This window comes from Malus domestica, chromosome 10 (assembly GCF_042453785.1).
Source record: "Malus domestica chromosome 10, GDT2T_hap1".
Classification (NCBI taxonomy): domain Eukaryota; kingdom Viridiplantae; phylum Streptophyta; class Magnoliopsida; order Rosales; family Rosaceae; genus Malus; species Malus domestica.
In genome coordinates, this window is record NC_091670.1 from 36471980 (window position 1) to 36489771 (window position 17792).

At 39.9% G+C, this 17792-nt stretch overlaps 3 protein-coding genes and 1 long non-coding RNA gene across 4 annotated transcripts; 3 read left to right on the forward strand and 1 right to left on the reverse strand.

Moving 5' to 3' along the window:
* The first annotated feature begins 235 nt into the window (after positions 1-235).
* Positions 236-2550, forward strand: LOC114827756 (uncharacterized). Its single transcript, XR_003777016.2, has 3 exons — positions 236-679; positions 1714-1782; positions 2019-2550. It is a non-coding gene; the product is annotated as an uncharacterized lncRNA (long non-coding RNA).
* A 1388-nt stretch (positions 2551-3938) lies between these two features.
* Positions 3939-9956, forward strand: YTP14 (cleavage and polyadenylation specificity factor CPSF30). The gene is given in 7 exon segments (NM_001293951.1): positions 3939-4336; positions 4706-5086; positions 6965-7127; positions 7236-7346; positions 7899-7967; positions 8691-8777; positions 9162-9956. Coding segments are annotated over 7 exon segments (2004 nt in total).
* A 942-nt stretch (positions 9957-10898) lies between these two features.
* On the forward strand, positions 10899-15235 carry LOC103446120 (U3 snoRNP-associated protein-like YAO). Its single transcript, XM_008385190.4, has 7 exons — positions 10899-11532; positions 12011-12353; positions 12981-13205; positions 13659-13887; positions 14002-14180; positions 14278-14343; positions 14694-15235. Exons 1-7 carry the CDS (start codon positions 11102-11104, stop codon positions 14790-14792), a joined length of 1572 nt encoding a protein of 523 aa, XP_008383412.1. The 5' UTR covers positions 10899-11101; the 3' UTR covers positions 14793-15235.
* Positions 15168-17437, reverse strand: LOC103446119 (accelerated cell death 11-like). Its single transcript, XM_008385188.4, has 4 exons — positions 17116-17437; positions 16816-16988; positions 16020-16165; positions 15168-15437 (listed from the first exon to the last, which is right to left on the reverse strand). The coding sequence occupies exons 1-4, from the start codon at positions 17296-17298 to the stop codon at positions 15331-15333; spliced, it is 609 nt and encodes a 202-aa protein (XP_008383410.1). The 5' UTR covers positions 17299-17437; the 3' UTR covers positions 15168-15330.
* Positions 17438-17792: the final 355 nt, after the last annotated feature.

Consider the following 17792-nt stretch of genomic DNA (forward strand, 5'->3'; position numbering starts at 1 on the left):
GTACTCATCGCTACGATCGTGCGGACGCGAAGGGAACGTAATTTGGAGTTATAACGAATGAGTTATTAACGAATGAAGTTGAGGGCAAAATGGTCAATTGATCATTTTTTGGAAGGCTCCAGATTGTTGGAGAAACAAAATCTGGGAAGCCACGCATGTGGCTGTAATGGAAAGATAAAGAGACAAAAGAGGGTGGGTGCTGCTTAATCAAGAAAAAGGAGAAGATAATGAACAAATGATAAGAGATAGCAAAGAGGGAAATGAGGGAGAAGAGAAAGAAGGGAATTGGCCAGGTTCCCCTTGACCTGTGTGACCGACTCGGTTTCCTTGGAGTTTCCCGATGTTTTCTATCCAATTTTGCGGCTTTCTTCAACCTCCCATAACCACCAAACCTCATCTTAACACCTAATTCTAGCCAAACCCGACGAGTTTTAGCCCCAATGTGCGAGAAAACCCACCGGCGGGTACATGTGGTTCTTGGCTTTGAACCACCATTTGTGAAATGATTTCTTTCAATCTCCACCACCATTACACTTTCCTTGAACCTAGGAACAAAGCCCAAACAACCGTGGAGATGGCGAATGACTGGAGGTGATGGATCAAAGCACACCATTTTTAGGATTTTCGGCGGGTTCGAGGGAAATTGGGGCTTTCCCAGCCAAATTAGGCTTAGTCACAGGTATAAAACTTGATCCATTCATTGAGATCTACTTCTTTGTAAAATTTGATAATTTAGAGTTAGTCAGGAAATTGCGTTTCCATTCATTGGAAACCACCACATGCAGCGGAGCGTGGCCTTCTGACCGCCGTCCTCGTGGCGGCTCGTGCGGCGGTGTGTAGGAGAAACCTGAGGTCCCTCTTTAAGTTTTTCGACGTGCCAAGTTCAAATGCGCCGTCCGTTTTTCCAAATTCTAACATTTTCGTAAAGTTTTATTAAACGACCTTTAATTGTGTTTAGGTCATCAATAGAGGTGATCCCGTTCTCGCTAGTTCGAGCGGTTTTCAGATGATAAAATATCTGTGAATGGATGGACCCCTTCTTAACTTATATGTTTTTATAAAATATTAGCCTAGCATGCTTTCATATTTCATGACTTAAAATGTGTTTTATAATATGCTTTATGAACTTTTATAATTATGGTTTACGAAATAGTTTGATTTATCGAAATTACGTTTTATTAAAAGTATTGAATTATTGGATATGAATTTCTATGGATTTCGAATATGACTTATTATGGATTTACGAATATGAATTACCATGGATTTGCGAGTTAAGTTTTGGAGATTTCGAATTTTGGTTTGGATATGAGATTTTCAGCTACATTTTCGGTACTTATCTAGTGGGTTATCATACAACACATCCACACACCACGGGTATAGATGTCTATGGCCATAGGACACAGTTGATGAGGAGAAGTGAGATTATGAGATATGATATATACAGGTTATTCAGCTTCACATTCGGGTGATGAACATGTATTGCCTTTGGACGACTATGATACCCCTAGTTGAGTACATCACATATATGATTTACAATGTTTTACGAATGTTTTACCTGGCATTCTAGGGTTTTTATAAAACCTATATGTAGTATTATATATGTGTTTTCAAAACAGGGGGTTATTATGTTCAGAAATAAAATATTTTCCTATTATTAGTATTATTATTATAAACTTTGGTTCACTCACCTTTCTGTTTTTGCCCCCCTTTAAGAGTTAGGATCGAGGCACATGATCCCGGCGTCAAGGCACTTCAACATAGGTATCCTCAAGTCTTTTCCGTGTAGGTATCATTCCCTTGTTCGTATCTTTTTCTAATAATCTTTCTATATTATTCTTAGTAGTTGTATACTTTGAACATGTTTCTGCTTTGGTATAATAGTTCTAATTGCATATATTTTATTTGCATGCATGTTTAAAATGGCTTCGTCACCCATGAGTGTCGGCCAGCACGTGCCTACCCTGGTATGTGGGGATATCGGGGTTAGGGTGTGTCATCCGTGCGTTCCTCATTTGCAGATCTCGAATCCTAGTTCGCGAATCCATCAACTCAGCCATCACGACCCAACGAATCGATCATATTAATGTAATTATTCAATGACTTGCTGCCCAAATTGATCATCTTGGCGTCATAGTTGAAGGTGAAGTTCTAGAAGACAGAGACGTGTGTGTGAAGTTCTGGAAGACGAGGCTGCACTACGCCTTAATTTCACATTGGTCGTCCTCGCATAGATGGGCAAGGAAGGGAGAGTTCGTGACATAGAGTGCTGAGAAGTTGAAGTTCTCGAAGACGAGCTCATCGATGACACGTTGGATGGAGGGGAGGCGAAGAGGGCCTCCGTCAAGAGAAGGAACGACAGGGCAGGGTTGACCCAGAGGAGGGAGGAGATCTGGTGCGGCGGGGTGTGTAATCGAATAGAGGATTCTGTGTAGTTTTTAGGTTTTTTATTTTTTACTTTTTAGCCAAAATGGTCCATAAGATTTGCATAACACATCACTTTGGTAACTGAGATTGAAAATCAATAGAAATGGTCATTGAGATTGTCCACCATCCATTATTTTGGTCATTTCGTTAAAAACTCCATTAAGTGTTCCGCAGCTCTTGGCCGAAAGTTTGGGCAATTTTTAAAGCTTCTTAACTCAATCGTTTCTTAATCAAATTCGACCCATAATATATCAAAATGAAGATAAGAAAGTATAGAACAAGATTATACATATTTGGAAGCCCAATGGTTGCCAAAAATCGCAGAAAAATAGCTTGAAAGGTGATTGGTCCGCAAGAAAACTGGAAAACTTGCCGAAAACTGGGTAAATTATAAACTTTAAACTAAAAGGTGACTTGATTTCGTTGATTATTGAAGAAGTTATGAACGTTTACAATTTGCCCAGTTTTTGGCGAGTTTTCCAATTTTCCCGTGGATCAGTCACCTTGCAGGCTATTTTTTGGCCATCTCCGGCAACTATTAGGCTTCCAAATAGGTATAATCTTGTTCTACACTTTTCTATCTTCATTTTGATATATTATGGGTCGAATTTGGTTAAGAAACGATTGAGTTACGAAGCTTTGAAAATTGCTTAAACTTCCGGCCAAGAGCTCCGGGACACTTAATGCAGTTTTTAATGAAATGATCAAAATAATGGATAATGGACAATCTCAAGGACCAAAGTAATGTGTTATGCAAATCTCAGGAACCATTTTGGCTGAAAAATCTTTATTTTTTTATTTTTTTTATCAAGGGGTGGGTCCTCCATGCAAAAAAAATAAAATAAAAGATTTTATTTTTTAGTATTTAATTAATTTTTTAATAGAAAGTGGATTCCGTCTAAAGCCACGTCACTATTTAACGGAAAAATTGAAAGTATAAAATTGTAAAAAATTCGTAGATAAGGTATGACATTGAATTTTTTTAAGGATGAGGTATGAAATAACACTAAATCTTGGCCACAGATCGAACTTAAATATAATACCATTCAAACACTTCCTTTTATCTTTCACATATTTTTGTTAATTTTTTTATTTATCTTCTTCAATTTATTTAATCCGACGACGGAAAATTGAAAAATTGTGTGAAAAATAAAAATAAAGGTGTGAAATAGCACCGCCAAATGAAAACTCCATTGCATGAGAGGCCTTTCTCGTTTGGTTGGGCCGGACTGCGATTTTCTTTCTTCCCCGGATTGGACGGGATGAGAGCCCAAACCCGGATACCCTTTCTCCTCTGCACGTCCTGGTGTTCGCGCTCTTTGTTGCTCCCTGTCGACTGTCGAAACCCACGCTCCTTCTTCCTCCTTCATTCAACCTAGATCCCCAAAACGCACGTTTCGCATCTCTCTCCTTCTCTCATCAGAATCTCTAAAACCCTAATTATCTACGCAAATCCCCAAATCTCCCGAACATACACCCGCGCACAACAGACAAACGAATACTAAGCTCACCCGATGGAGGACTCCGACGGAGGCCTCAACTTCGACTTTGAGGGAGGCCTCGATGCACCCGCCACCGTCTCGGCCTCCGCGGGCCCCGCCAATACGGTCCCAACTTCGAATTATTCCGTGATGCAATCCGACTCCGCCGTTACCGGGCTGGGTGCCAATCAGGCCGCTGCGGCGCCGCAGCCCAATCAGAATGCGAACCGGACAGGTGGGCGGAGCTACCGACAAACGGTGTGTCGTCACTGGCTGCGCAGCCTTTGTATGAAGGGCGATGCCTGTGGGTTCCTCCACCAATACGACAAGTCGCGGATGCCCGTGTGCCGCTTCTTCCGGTTGTACGGCGAGTGCCGCGAGCAGGACTGCGTGTACAAGCACACTAACGAGGACATCAAAGAGTGTAATATGTATGTGCTTGCTCTTCTCTGCCAGTTTCCTGATTCATCTTTGTTGGTTTTTGGTTTAATTTGGTGATTCTGATCTGGAACTTAATGGATAGGTTAAAGTTTTACTGAATTCAATTCAATTGTCCTATTGTGATATTGATGTGGTGGATTCCTTAGGAATTGTTGTTATTGGTATTCTGGGATCATATGATTTCGACGATTCGAGGTGCATAAGTGGAGGGCAGAAGGAATAAAATTATCTAAAGTTGTTGCTTCTCCTCATTATTTAAACTTCTTTATCCGAAATATTGGAGTCTAGTTTCGGTGTGAACAAAACCATGAATTTATCGAAAGTGTATTTGTTCTTATGGAAGGGTTTTGTCATTGTAGGTACAAGTTGGGTTTTTGTCCAAATGGTCCTGATTGCCGGTATAGACACGCAAAGCTGCCTGGACCTCCACCTCCAGTGGAAGAAGTCCTTCAGAAGATCCAGCATTTGACTTCTTACAATTATAACAACTCAAGTAAGTTCTATCAACAAAGGAATGCTGGTTTTCCCCAACAAGGAGATAAGCATCAGCCTGCACAAGGACCCAACAATTTTGTGGGAAAACCTACTACAGCAGAGTCTGGCAATGTCCAGCAGCAGCAACAGCAACAGCTTCAACAAACCCAACAACATGTTGGCCCCACACAGACACAAACTCTTCCCAATGGCTTAGCTAATCAGGCAAATAGAAGCGCGTTGCCTTTGCCTCAAGGAACATCTAGGTTTGTTCAGAGTCCCAAGGTTTTTTATTAGGTTTTGTAAATCAATTCATGTATAAATTGTTTGGTCAATAATTCCCGAAAGAGTTCGGTCCATTCTATCGGCTGTAACTAGCTTTCTTTAAAGTTTAAACCTATATTAGCTAACTTTATGAGTAATTACTCTGTATAATTTGTACTTGACCACATTATGTACGAATTTTGCTTTTTCGTATGTAGTTATACATGGAGTTGCTTTCTCCCAATAAGTTATTGACCTAATAATATTTTGTTATTGAGAGATGAAGGATATCCTCTTCTATTATTCTATTTTTCCATTGTACTGCAGTAAGGAAAATTTATGGCAAGATTTACTTGCTTGGGTATGATAGGGTAATAAGAAATGGCTGAAATTATTTACATAACTTAGTAAATTTCACGTTTTTTGGTGCTAGGAAAAAAGTTTGTATCTTTATCCCCAATATATGGTATTTGTTGCATATGGCTGTAGTATGTTAATTATAACTTTCTTGGAATCTGGGAGACTCCTAAGAGACCAGAAAGTCAAGACAGTTCTGAACTCTTAAGTAGGGTTTAAGCCTGAAATGTTTGGCTTTTACAAATTTACAGCTGAAATAATTAGTTGACTTGTCAGTAGGTAGGGAGGGAAGAGGGAAATAAAGAACAGGGTACCCAAAGCAAATGTATTTTGATTTTTGAGTTGCAATAAGAAGCAAAAAGCTCAACTTCGTAAGCCACTTGGATTGAGCAATGGTGCCTAGATAGGTTCCTAGATGTAAGCTCAGGGCTTAAGTTGGACCTCGGCTGAATAAGATGTTGTATCTTGAGCTTCCTGAACTAGAAGTCCTACACAACAGTGACTTTGTTGATAAGGAAGGTCCATAGAAAAATATTTGGATGAGTTTTATGCGGAGTCTGGGAACAGGTCCTCCATTGTGGGTAAATGGGAATCTTGACTCTATGAACCCGAGGAAGGGCTGCACAACCATAGTAGGGGCGTTATGACCTGAGCTTTTCGTAGTGCTAGTAGGAATGCCAGTGCATGAATCCCATCCCATAATGAATGGTTTGGTGATGTGTTGAGTTGTAGGGTTCCAAATATGTGTTCTGTCAATGAACATTCAGATTCTGGAATATACAATATACTCTGACCTGGCTCTGCAGAAAATTTCCTTGGGAACATGAGTCAAATATGTTCCTACCTTCAAACTGCATTTGATATTGTTGGGGGGCTAAGGTGCCATAAATATAGGTTGTGAATCTCAAAAAGCTTGTTTGCTATCAACCTTGATTGCCTGTTCCCCAATGTAGATTTGGATCATCTAGATAAAGTTAGAAAATATACATATATGTGGTTGTTATATCAGTTTAAGCTGCTTGATATATGCTACCAAAGTGTGCATCATTGCTTACTGCTTGCTGCTACTCACTGTTAGTTTTGGAGTTTTGTATGATGGCTGTATAGGTTCAAAGATAAAAATGCACACCCAACCTGCTTGCTGACATTTTTTTGAAATGTCGTATTGTGATAATTAGAGGTCTCACTTGGTGCGATGGCAAGTGCCTTCGCCCATGAGCGGTAGGTCTCGGGTTCGAGACTTGGGAGCAGCCTCTCCATAAATGGGGGTAAGGCTAGCCGACATTCACCTCTCCCAGACCCTGCGTAAAGCGGGAGCCTTGTGCACTGGGTACGACCTTTTTGTCGTATTGTGATAATCATCTTCCCATTAAATTTTGTACTGTAAAGTCAATAGTCATATCATTCTTCCTACCTAATGAAATCTCTTGACTGTTTCTCTACATGTATTACTCTTCTTTCCAATTAGTGCACCTGTTGTATGAAATTGGATATACTTATTTATTTCAAACATCAAACCTTAGGTATTTTATTGTTAAAAGTTGCAACCGAGAAAATTTGGAATTATCTGTACAACAAGGATTATGGGCAACTCAGAGGAGCAACGAGTCCAAACTTAATGAAGCTTTTGACTCTGCTGAAAATGTGATTTTAATTTTCTCAGTCAACCGGACTCGACATTTCCAGGTAGGATTGCAAATTACATCCCAATGTTTTTCACATCGCTTTCTATTTTTAGTTATATCAAGTTATCCACTGGGGGTGCTAGAATTAAAATTGCCTATTCTTTGTTAGGGTTGTGCAAAGATGATGTCCAGAATTGGTGGGTCTGTTGGTGGAGGGAATTGGAAATATGCACATGGAACCGCACATTATGGGCGAAATTTCTCTGTCAAATGGTTAAAGGTATAATTTTGTTTAAACTTTATGGCAACCTTCTACTCATTGAGCTAGAATTTGATTCCCTCTTTGATATTTTTTTCTGCTGCAAACAAACAGGATCCTACAAAATTTCTTGTGAGAATTATCAAGTCTGTTTTATTATTGTTGTTGTTCTCACTCTTACTGATTGGCATGCTAAGGAGTATGGCTTTGCTTTTATGTTCCTTGTTAGTTGTAGTTCACATTATCTGTTTTATTTGTTTGAGGGCTTGTATCTTAATAGTTACTTAATTCTTTTGATCCTATGATCTCAAATTGTTGGCTTGAATCAAGATTGGAGTTGATTGTACTCGTATCGACTTTAAGTTATTTGGACTTATTTCAATGTTTCAATTCATAGCATACCTAAACCCCCATCTGTGTGCCAACTTGAGTCAAGTTTCAGTTGGGATCACTACTTCCATCTGGAAATTAGGAGAAGCTATTATGATGGAAGACCTCAGTTTAAAATTTAATGGGCATGGATAAGCAGTAAATGATAAGATGTGATGACTAATTGCAGTTTCTTTGATGCAGCTATGTGAACTATCCTTTCACAAAACTCGTCATTTGAGGAACCCCTACAATGAGAACCTACCAGTGAAGGTACAATCTGGAGCCTTAAAACTATAGAAACACCCACGTAAACACCATTTGATTTTTGTCTGTTCTTTCTTGATTGATTGTGAAATCACCCAATTTTTATTTCTGTCAGGATTTTCATTATGTATCAGTATGCAGCTGGTTTGTCATGCTATCCATGATTTAGACAGCTGAAAACATTTTCTTACATTTATAAAAGACATTCATTAATCAAAATGAAAGTTACGATCCAGGGGACTCGGAGTCCACTGAACAGTCTTGAGTATCAAACTTAAATTGATAACCAAAACCTAAAAAATAATACAATATAACCCATATGACTAAATGTACAATCCATCAATACATATGTGTGCATGTATTTTTGTGGGTCCTTTGTGGTTTGTGTGTGTGTGTGTGTGGTATTAACAGATAAGTTAGCATTGTTTAGAACGATACTGAAGTTATTGTCTAATGTCATGATGTATCACTTGGCCGAGTGCTGCTTAAATATAAGTGTTGATGCATCACTTGGTTCTTAAATAGAACAAATCTGATAGAATATCATGTTAATAACTTCTTTACGTGTGCGCCTATTTTTTATTAGCTGTTTCACCATGCGTTTTCACTTGCAATCATTACTATTGTCAACATGTATGCTTGCTCATGTGATACTACTTTCTTGTGTAGACATACCTTGAGACGAAAAAAATAACTTCTGATCTTATTGTCGTGCTTGTACTCTTGCAGATAAGTAGAGATTGTCAAGAGCTAGAGCTCTCCGTCGGTGAGCAGTTGGCATCCTTGCTTTATCTTGAGCCAGATAGTGAACTTATGGTATGTTCGAAGTTCACAGGAAACTAGTTAAATTTTGCGAAAAAGAAATTGAAGTGAAAAAAAAAAGGTTAAAAGGAAAGAAAGCAAAAAGAGAGAAAGCAATAGAATTCCAAAAGTATTTACACTGTGTTTATCAATTAATTTTTAACATAGGAATTTATCTCGATACTTCTCCTCTCTTAGTTTTCATTTGTGTCGTCCATTAAATTAGAGGCCATTTTGCTGTTAAATTAGAGGCCATTTTGCTGTTAAATTAGAGGCCATTTTGCTGGGGCAGGACAAGATCTGTTTTGCACTATAATGTGTCCTTTGCTTTTAATTTTATGTTGTTAAATGGTCAGAACTTGATGAATCTGAATCTTGTTTATCGCTCTCTGCGTACAGGCAATTTCGATTGCGGCAGAATCAAAACGCGAAGAAGAAAAAGCAAAGGGAGTCAATCCAGAGAATGGTGGTGAGAATCCAGACATTGTCCCATTTGAGGACAATGAAGAGGAGGAAGAGGAAGAAAGTGAAGATGAGGAAGATAGCTTTGGTCAAGTTCCCGGAGCAGGAAATGATGGCAGAGGAAGGGGCAGAGGAGGAGGAGTCATGTGGCCTCCTCACATGGCTCTACCAAGAGGTGGCAGACCTATGCCCGGGATGCAGGGTTTTCCCCCAGGAATGATGGGTCATGATGCAATGCCCTATGTACCTGACGGATTTGTAATGCCAAATCCGTTCGGTATGGCCCCTCGGGGTTTCAATCCGTATGGTCCCAGGTTTTCAGGTGATTTTACAGGGCCCAACCCTGGCATGATGTTTCGTGGGAGACCACAACAACCTGGATTTCCACCCGGTGGGTTTGGGATTATGGGTCCTGGACGTGCACCATTCATGGGAGGGATACATCCAGGCCGAGGTGGTCGGCCAACAGGTATGTCTCCAATGTTTCCACCACCCCCACCACCATCATCTCAAAACCCTAACCGGATGCCGAAGAGAGATCCAAGGGGAGCTTCCACTGATCGGAAGGGACAAGATATGTCAGGTCCAGATGATGAGACACATTATGGTGCTGGAAACAGCTCTAGAAATGATGATAGCGAAAGTGAGGATGAGGCCCCGAGGCGGTCGAGGCATGGAGATGGAAAGAAGAAACGGCGAGACTCGGAAGGAGATGCGACCTCCGAGCACTAGCAGCTCAGCAGTACTAGTGATGCCATGCCCATGCCACTAACGAGGGAAACCCGTCTTCCTCCACACCATAGGCTGACCGCATTTTCTTAGAAAATGGAAGGGTTTCATTCGGGATATATGGATTCTTTAGTGCTACTGATGTCTTTCCTTTTTGTTACAAGTTTGAAATATGCGGTAAATTCTGTGATATTTTTGTAACTATCCTGGTAAATTCTGCGACATTCACCTCTCTCAGACCTTGCGTAAAGCGGGAGCCTTGTGCACTGGGTACGACCTTTTATCCTGGTAAAACAAAAGGTAAAAGGTCAAGGTAGCTGAATTTATAATTATATAACTTTTTTTTAATCCTCTGCAGCTAGTTCGAATCGATTTAGTACAGAATACCGTTAGTATAAAAATAAAGCGGATAATAAAAAAAAAACAATGGATTTTCGCATTCAATTTTTAGTCGTTTGCACTTCAAAATAGAGTAGCGCGGAGTTAAAGTTGAATTCTCTCCATCACATTATTGTCACGAAAAAGCCGTTAGTATTAAATCTCAACGTTTATTTTTTGTATATTGATGTGCGGAGAGCATTATGCTAAAGTTATAAGTAGTGTTTAAAATATTAGTATTGGTGGTTCAATATGTCGATGAATATACTGATATCACTATCGGTTACTTTTGATGGAAATTATGAAAATTTGTTTTAAAACGTGAACATTTAAAATGAAACTTTTAGAGTGTCATATGACAATTTATCGATATTTAAGTGATATGTCTAAAAATCAACGAAATCTATTGGCTTTAGTTGAAGTTGAAGTTTATTTGTTATCTTGTGAAGTTTAAACTTCATCACTCATTTTATATCTTTCTCTAATTTTTTCGATATTTCTACGATAATATCGAAGAAGTTTCAATGATTATGAGTTATAACCCAACGAAACAAAACTTTTGGGCCTGGAAAGTAGAACAACTGTTACGAGTTCAAATAAATCGAACCCGGGTCACTATACATGGACCCACGACCCGAAATTCTAACACTTCCTCACCGTCTTCCTCGCCGCTTAAACCTTAAACCCACCAAAGACCAAAACCCTAGCAAACCAGTGCAAGCAGCAGCATTTCCGACTTCACCTCAACACTCCGCACATTGATTCCGACCATGAAGAACAAGAAGAGAGGCGGCGGCTCAGCTCCCAAGGGACCCAAAAAGGGCAAGGCTTTCTCTCTCGACGAAGATCCCTTCTTCGGCACCGAATCCAAGAAGCGCCGGAAAGTCGAGCGCGATGAGATTGAGAGCGAATCCGACGACGACTACGGGGCCGTCGGGTCGGACGGCGAGGGCGGCGGAGAGGAGGCCGAGGAGGAGGGGGAGGCTATAGTGGAAACGGCAGACGAGAAGAGGAATAGGCTTGCTCATGAGTTCTTGGAGAACACTCGGGAGCTGCTGAGGAGGGCCAAGGAAGATGATGAGGATGATGATAGCGGTGAAGAGGGTGTGAAGGAAGGCGAGATGGACTCGCTTGTTGGCAAGATGTTGCAGCAGCAGCAGCTCGAGGACAGCGGCCGAGCTCGCCGTGCCATTGCTTCTAGGTAATCACTGCTTTTTACCTTCCTTTTTTTTTAATTGAAATTGTTTTCATTAGAAGTTGTTTATCTGTTTTTGTTGTTTTCGTTTAACTTGTTAATCAGCATTTCTATTGTTTGCCAATTTTCCTTTGGTTTGTGCCGAAATTTGGTTCATTCGTGTTTATTATTTGCGATTGTGGGTGTTTATGTTAGTGATTAGATTGTAGGTGTTGTTATCGTTTCAAAACTTGGCCAACATGTAGCGGCATTTTGATCGGTATTTGGATTCAAAGTTGTAATCTTTATAAACTTCCGTTTTGATTTAATGCTACTTTATTCAGATGCTATCATGCTACCATCAGCTTTCTTGCTTAAGCATTTTCTTGTCTGACACTTAAGTTTGATGGGTATCTTGGAATTTTACTTCCGTCTTGTGGGTTATTTAATCTGTTACTTTGTGGTACCATGTTCCTAATTCCCATGTTGAATTCTCTCATTTCAGGGTTAAAAAGCCAGAATCTACTGATGAATTTCGGATATTAGTGAAGCATCGACAAACTGTTACTGCTGTGGTTCTGTCCGAGAATGACCTCAGGGGCTTTTCAGCTTCTAAGGATGGCACCATTCTACATTGGGATGTAGATAGTGGGAAAAGTGAAAAGTATCTATGGCCTAGTGATGAAGTACTTAAGTCTCATGGGGTCAAGGATCCACAAGGTCGAGCTAAAAAGCATAGTAAACACGTGTTAGCACTAGCAGTTAGCTCTGATGGTCGGTATTTGGCAAGTGGGGGCTTAGATCGCCATGTTCATTTGTGGGATACTCGTACACGAGAGCATATTCTGGTAAATACGATTGATTTGTTGCTTCTTTTTGGTTATGGAGTAGAATAATACGTTAATGTTTTGGAAATTGTTAGTAGGTTGTGGTTTAATAAACTTAGTTTAATCAGGATAGGGGAGTGCAGTTGACCTCTCATACTGTTAGGATAATTCACTAACTGTAAAATTGCTCGTGCATAGAGAAGGGCCTATGTGCCTATATACAAATCATAAGTGAATGACCTAATTTATTTTATTTTTTTACAAGAAATGCTTTTGTTTTTATCCAACAGAAGTACATGTTTTTCTTTGGCAAAAGCAGTATTATCTGTAAGCTTACTCACATGTCGTCCATATATTGGGATTGGGATGCATCGACATGTTAAAGACACTGATGAGGAATTATGTCTGATTATGCTATAGAAAGGTCCTAAACAAAATAATGAAATGTCAGGGCTGTTGATGTATTGTTTGTCAACTTAAGTTTTGACAGTAAGCTATAATTTTTTATTATGCATACGCACTCTCCACTTCTCCCTCCAAATTTTGTTAGAAGCAATATTTGTAACTACGGAAAGGTTTTATGATCTGTTCTTAATTTTTTTTTTTCCTTGCGATCTGTTCTTAATTGAACTTTGTGTTTGTTAACAGGCTTTTCCAGGTCACAGGGGCCCCGTTTCATGTTTAACTTTCAGGCAAGGGTCTTCAGAACTTTTTTCTGGTTCATATGATCGAACAGTTAAGATATGGAATGTAGAAGATAGAGCTTACATAAACACATTATTTGGTCATCAAGGGGAAGTATTAAGTATTGATTGCCTACGGAAAGAAAGGGTATTAACTGTTGGACATGATCGAAGCATGCAGTTATTTAAGGTAAAAAGTAAATACTTTCTATGTTTTGGGAACACTTGTAAATAAAACTTAGGTCAAATCACGTTGGCGGAAGCTACTAAAGGTCGTACCCAGTGCACAAGGCTCCCGCTTTACGCAGGGTCTGGGAGAGGTGAATGTCGGCTAGCCTTACCCCCATTTATGGAGAGGCTGCTCCCAAGTCTCGAACCCGAGACCTACCGCTCATGGGCGGAAGCTACTATTTCATATTATTCCTTTCCTTCTCATTTCTAAAATCCAAACTTCCTAGGAACCTTTAGCTTTCCTGTGATTAACTTTGGATCCCAATGCTATTGAATTGCACTACCGCATTAGCCAGACTTTTAGGATAGACTTTCTTTTTCTTTCAATTATATGTTCCAGAGTTACTTTGGTGTACTTACGGCATGTAGTCTATCTTAGTTTTGACACAATCATCCGTTACCTGAAACACAGGTCCCAGAGGAGTCACGTTTAGTATTCCGTGCCCCTGCATCTTCATTGGAGTGTTGTTGCTTTATTAGCAATGACGAATTCTTATCCGGCTCTGATGATGGAAGTGTTGAGCTTTGGAACATGGTGCGGAAGAAGCCTGTTTGCATAGTTAAGAATGCTCATCCTTTTTTGGCTGCACACAAAGAAGTCGAACAAAAGGATGGTGATAGAATCCCAAATGGTCACATAGGTAAATTTATCTAAAACATTCTTAAGTTTTTCGGTCTTCAAGTTTTACCCTGCGGACGCTTTTCTTCCCAGTTAGTTGTGTTCTAACGGGATGGTATTGAATTTTGTTGTGCAGAAAATGGTAACCACACTTCTGAAAGCTTTGATTGTTCATCAACCAATTCTTGGATCAGTTCAGTCACTGTTTGTAGAGGCAGTGACCTCGCTGCATCAGGAGCTGGTAATGGCTCTGTTCGATTATGGGCTATTGAAAGTGAGAGCAGAGTGCTTCAGCCGTTACACAACATCCCATTGGTATGCCAAATCAATTATTAAAAAACCTTGTTTGCCTCGTGTAAATCAGAAGTTAACAAGTTTTTTTTTCTTCCCTCAATATTCTTGTTCCGTGCAGGTTGGATTTGTGAATTCTTTAGCTTTTGCAAAATCTGGACGGTTTCTGGTTGCAGGAGTTGGGAAGGTGACCTCTCTTTTCTTTTCGATCTTCACTTATTTCGCCATCTTGCAATTTTTGCTTTCTCATATTCCTTTCAACTTCATCGATTGAAAGGAATGCTCAACTTTAAGATTGAACTTCGAAAGTGGATATGAAAGTTGAAACATTATAATAGTGCAGTGCAAGCGTAATGCTGCTAGAGCTTAAGGTTTTTTTGGGGCAAGGAGAACGACGCAAAACTTAAATTTCTGTTTCTTGAATACTTCATCGGGATATTTCTGAACCCGTGTCTATTTTCTTCAGTTTTGTTTCCATATTGTTCACTTTACGGAAACAATCTCAGCTTCTAACATTGCCAATGACCTTTGCGACAGGAACCTCGTCTAGGAAGGTGGGGACATAACCCAGCTGCTCGGAACGGAATCGCAATCCATTCCATTAAGCTTTCATCAGAAGATACAAACACTCTCTAAGCTCTCAGTTTTGACAATCATATGTTCTTGCATCTCCCAATTTTGACAACAATGAGTTGATGAGTTAAATGAAATGATGTTCCTTGTGCTCAGATTTTATGTAGTTGAGCTTTTGTTCTTGTGCTGCGTCATCGACGACGTTGAATTTCATACGACGAGGAACGCAACCTTTTTCAGTGTGCATTCGAATCAGAAATCGAATGGTAGAAAGTAATTTGAAGACCTAAATTAGTAGCCCGTGGTACATCATACGGGATTTTCCTGCAGAAGTCGCTTGCGACGATGTCTAATCCACCGTTCTCTTCGAACAATTCCAAGGTCCGAACAAAAATACGTTCAATGTAAAAGCATGTGGAATTTTATGTAGCAAAACAGTTGTAAACAGAAGAGTTTATGAGCATTTTCAATTATTTGTAACAGTATACAACGATGTTTTCAAACAAGTTACAATGTCGAGTACAAATCTCCAGACGTACAATGCAAGCTCTGCGTTACAATGTCGAGTACAAATCTCCAGACGTACAATGCAAGCTCTGCCCTACCAATCTACGCCCAATTTCCGCGAATGGAAGAGTTTGTCGATGTACAGACTTAGAGGTGCAGACGCAGCGATATAACTCTGCATTTGAACTTTTGCCGAGTTATCTGAAAGAAACAAAGTAAAAGGAAATGTGAAGTTAACAACTTAACACGACCAGTCGATCGAGAATAACAATATAAGTAAAAGTGGAAGGAAAATATTGAAAAGGACAAAAATAACTAGTCCAACGGGTCTTCCTTCCCCGCTTTTATTTTACAATCCATTTGCAAAGTGACATATTTAACTGGTGCTAAGTGCTCAAACTTTCGACTCGAGACTCAAATCATCTAAAACGAAGCCTATATGTACAAAATGTGCATAATGGAAAGCTTGATATTCACAAGTTATATAATGAAAGAAATGGTAGAAGTTACACTAAAATCTATAAGCCCAGCAAAGTCAAGATCTCGGCAGGGATAGTCGAGCATTAGTTTTCAACTTTTCACTATATTCAAAACGGCACAATGCCATAAAGCTCCGCTCAAATCAATCAAAGGTCAAATGGGTGTGTAAAGGTTTTAAAATAAAACTACCAGTTCCAACCGTTTTGGCGCAAAAGGTCCAAATGCAACTATCTTTGCAGCCAAATCAGATTTACTGAAATAAAAAATTTAAGAAACAAATGTACTATCTCGTAATACACTCACCGTCTTCATTGAGTTTGTTCATTAGTTGTTCCCTAGTAGGAAGCGCATACATCCCTGCTGCAACAGCTTTCCTGATGACCCATCCATGGTGGGGAGCAAACACCTGTGCGTAAGCCTTGGAAGCTGGATCCTTCAGGGAATTTCCCCTTCCATATGAAAACAAGGAAATTTCAATACAATTTAACCACGTAATATAAACTTAAGCATCCAAATAATTTGTATGAACCTTGACATCTTAAGCGGGGTTCACTTTGGTTCGTGATGTTTCCACTTGAACAAGCTATACCAAACTTTTACGAATTGTAGCATGTTAACCCCATTTAATGTTTATGTTCAATCAAACATACCACTATACCAGTCGCCGCAGGCTTGCAGCGTCACCATTTAAACCAATTCAAGGAAGAAAAACGGGTGCAAACTATGTTCGTGCTTAAAACATAACACGCGGTGGTTGCAACAGCTCGAAACAACAAACGACATGCAGCAAACGGAACGCATCCAAGTATGATACTACAACTAGTGCAGCTGCTTGTATGGTTTTACAACAGTTGCAGTCCGTCAATGTGCAAAAGTTTGTAAATTTATGGTGCAAAATCGATTTTTTTTTATACCGAAAGGCGAAACTCGAAATACATTTCGCACTTTTAATTCGCAAATAATCCCCTATTAATTTCGACATAATCCCAACAAACTTTGTACTAAAAAGCTAATTAATTTAACTGGAAAATAGTGAAATGAAGACGATCAAACAATCGAGCTATGATGCAAATCAATAGTTTCTGATAAAATTACGTACTTGGTGACTATAATCTGCTCGAAGAGTACTCTAACCATGTCAATCCCACGCTTCACTCTCAACAAATTCCTCGAGTGACTACCGGCTTTTCTCACGCAATCCGCTTCGATATCGCGATCGAGCAGAACCTGCAACGTCGAGATTGAATCCGAGGCCTCCGATAGATCATGGACCTATTACAATCCCGATACCGATCAAATTGAAGAGCAAATGTTTCAGATTTTGGTTTGAGCACGTTTCAGTGATTTTCTCGGCAACCAAACAGGAAAAAAAAAGAAGGGGGAATATGAAATTGCGTACCTTGGCGACGTAGTCCATCTCGGCGAACTTGAAGGCGATTCCTAAGCAGCCGAACAGAGGCGAAACGAGCGAGCACGCAAGAGAGAACGGAGCCAACTCGACGTCCGCCGCTGGGGAGTTTACGGCCGCCTCGAGCTCTTTGAATGCCTCCGCTATCTTCCTCAGCGGCCTCTCGTCCGCCATTGCAGCTCTCGCTTTCTCTCTCCTCTTTTTTCTCTCTCTAAGTCTTTCTCTGTGTTAGTCTTTTGCGTTTGCTTTTCTGAAGACCAAACGCCGTGCCGACGAAGAAGTGAATAAAATAATATCTGGGGATGTTTGGACACGGGCAAGTCTATGCTCCTGTTCGGGATTAGAAATATCCTTACGTCGGATCAGGATGAACATTTATCCGTGTTTTGTCATTTTACAAATTTACCCATCAGTTGTCCTGTGTGGTGAATTAAATTTAGTCAAAGTTTCGTACTTGTTTAGTAATAATGACAACGATTTCCCACCCGACAATAATTGCTTTTCATTTCGGTCAGGAATAACCGAATAGAAAGTCTCCAATTTGTTACCCTTTTAAAAAATGTGTGTATTTTTATTTTTTCAGGTAATGCTCGATGCCGACGGAACTGATTTTGGAGAGGGATTTGGATCCTCTCCGGATCCCTTGTCTGGAGATCCCGGAGATCAAT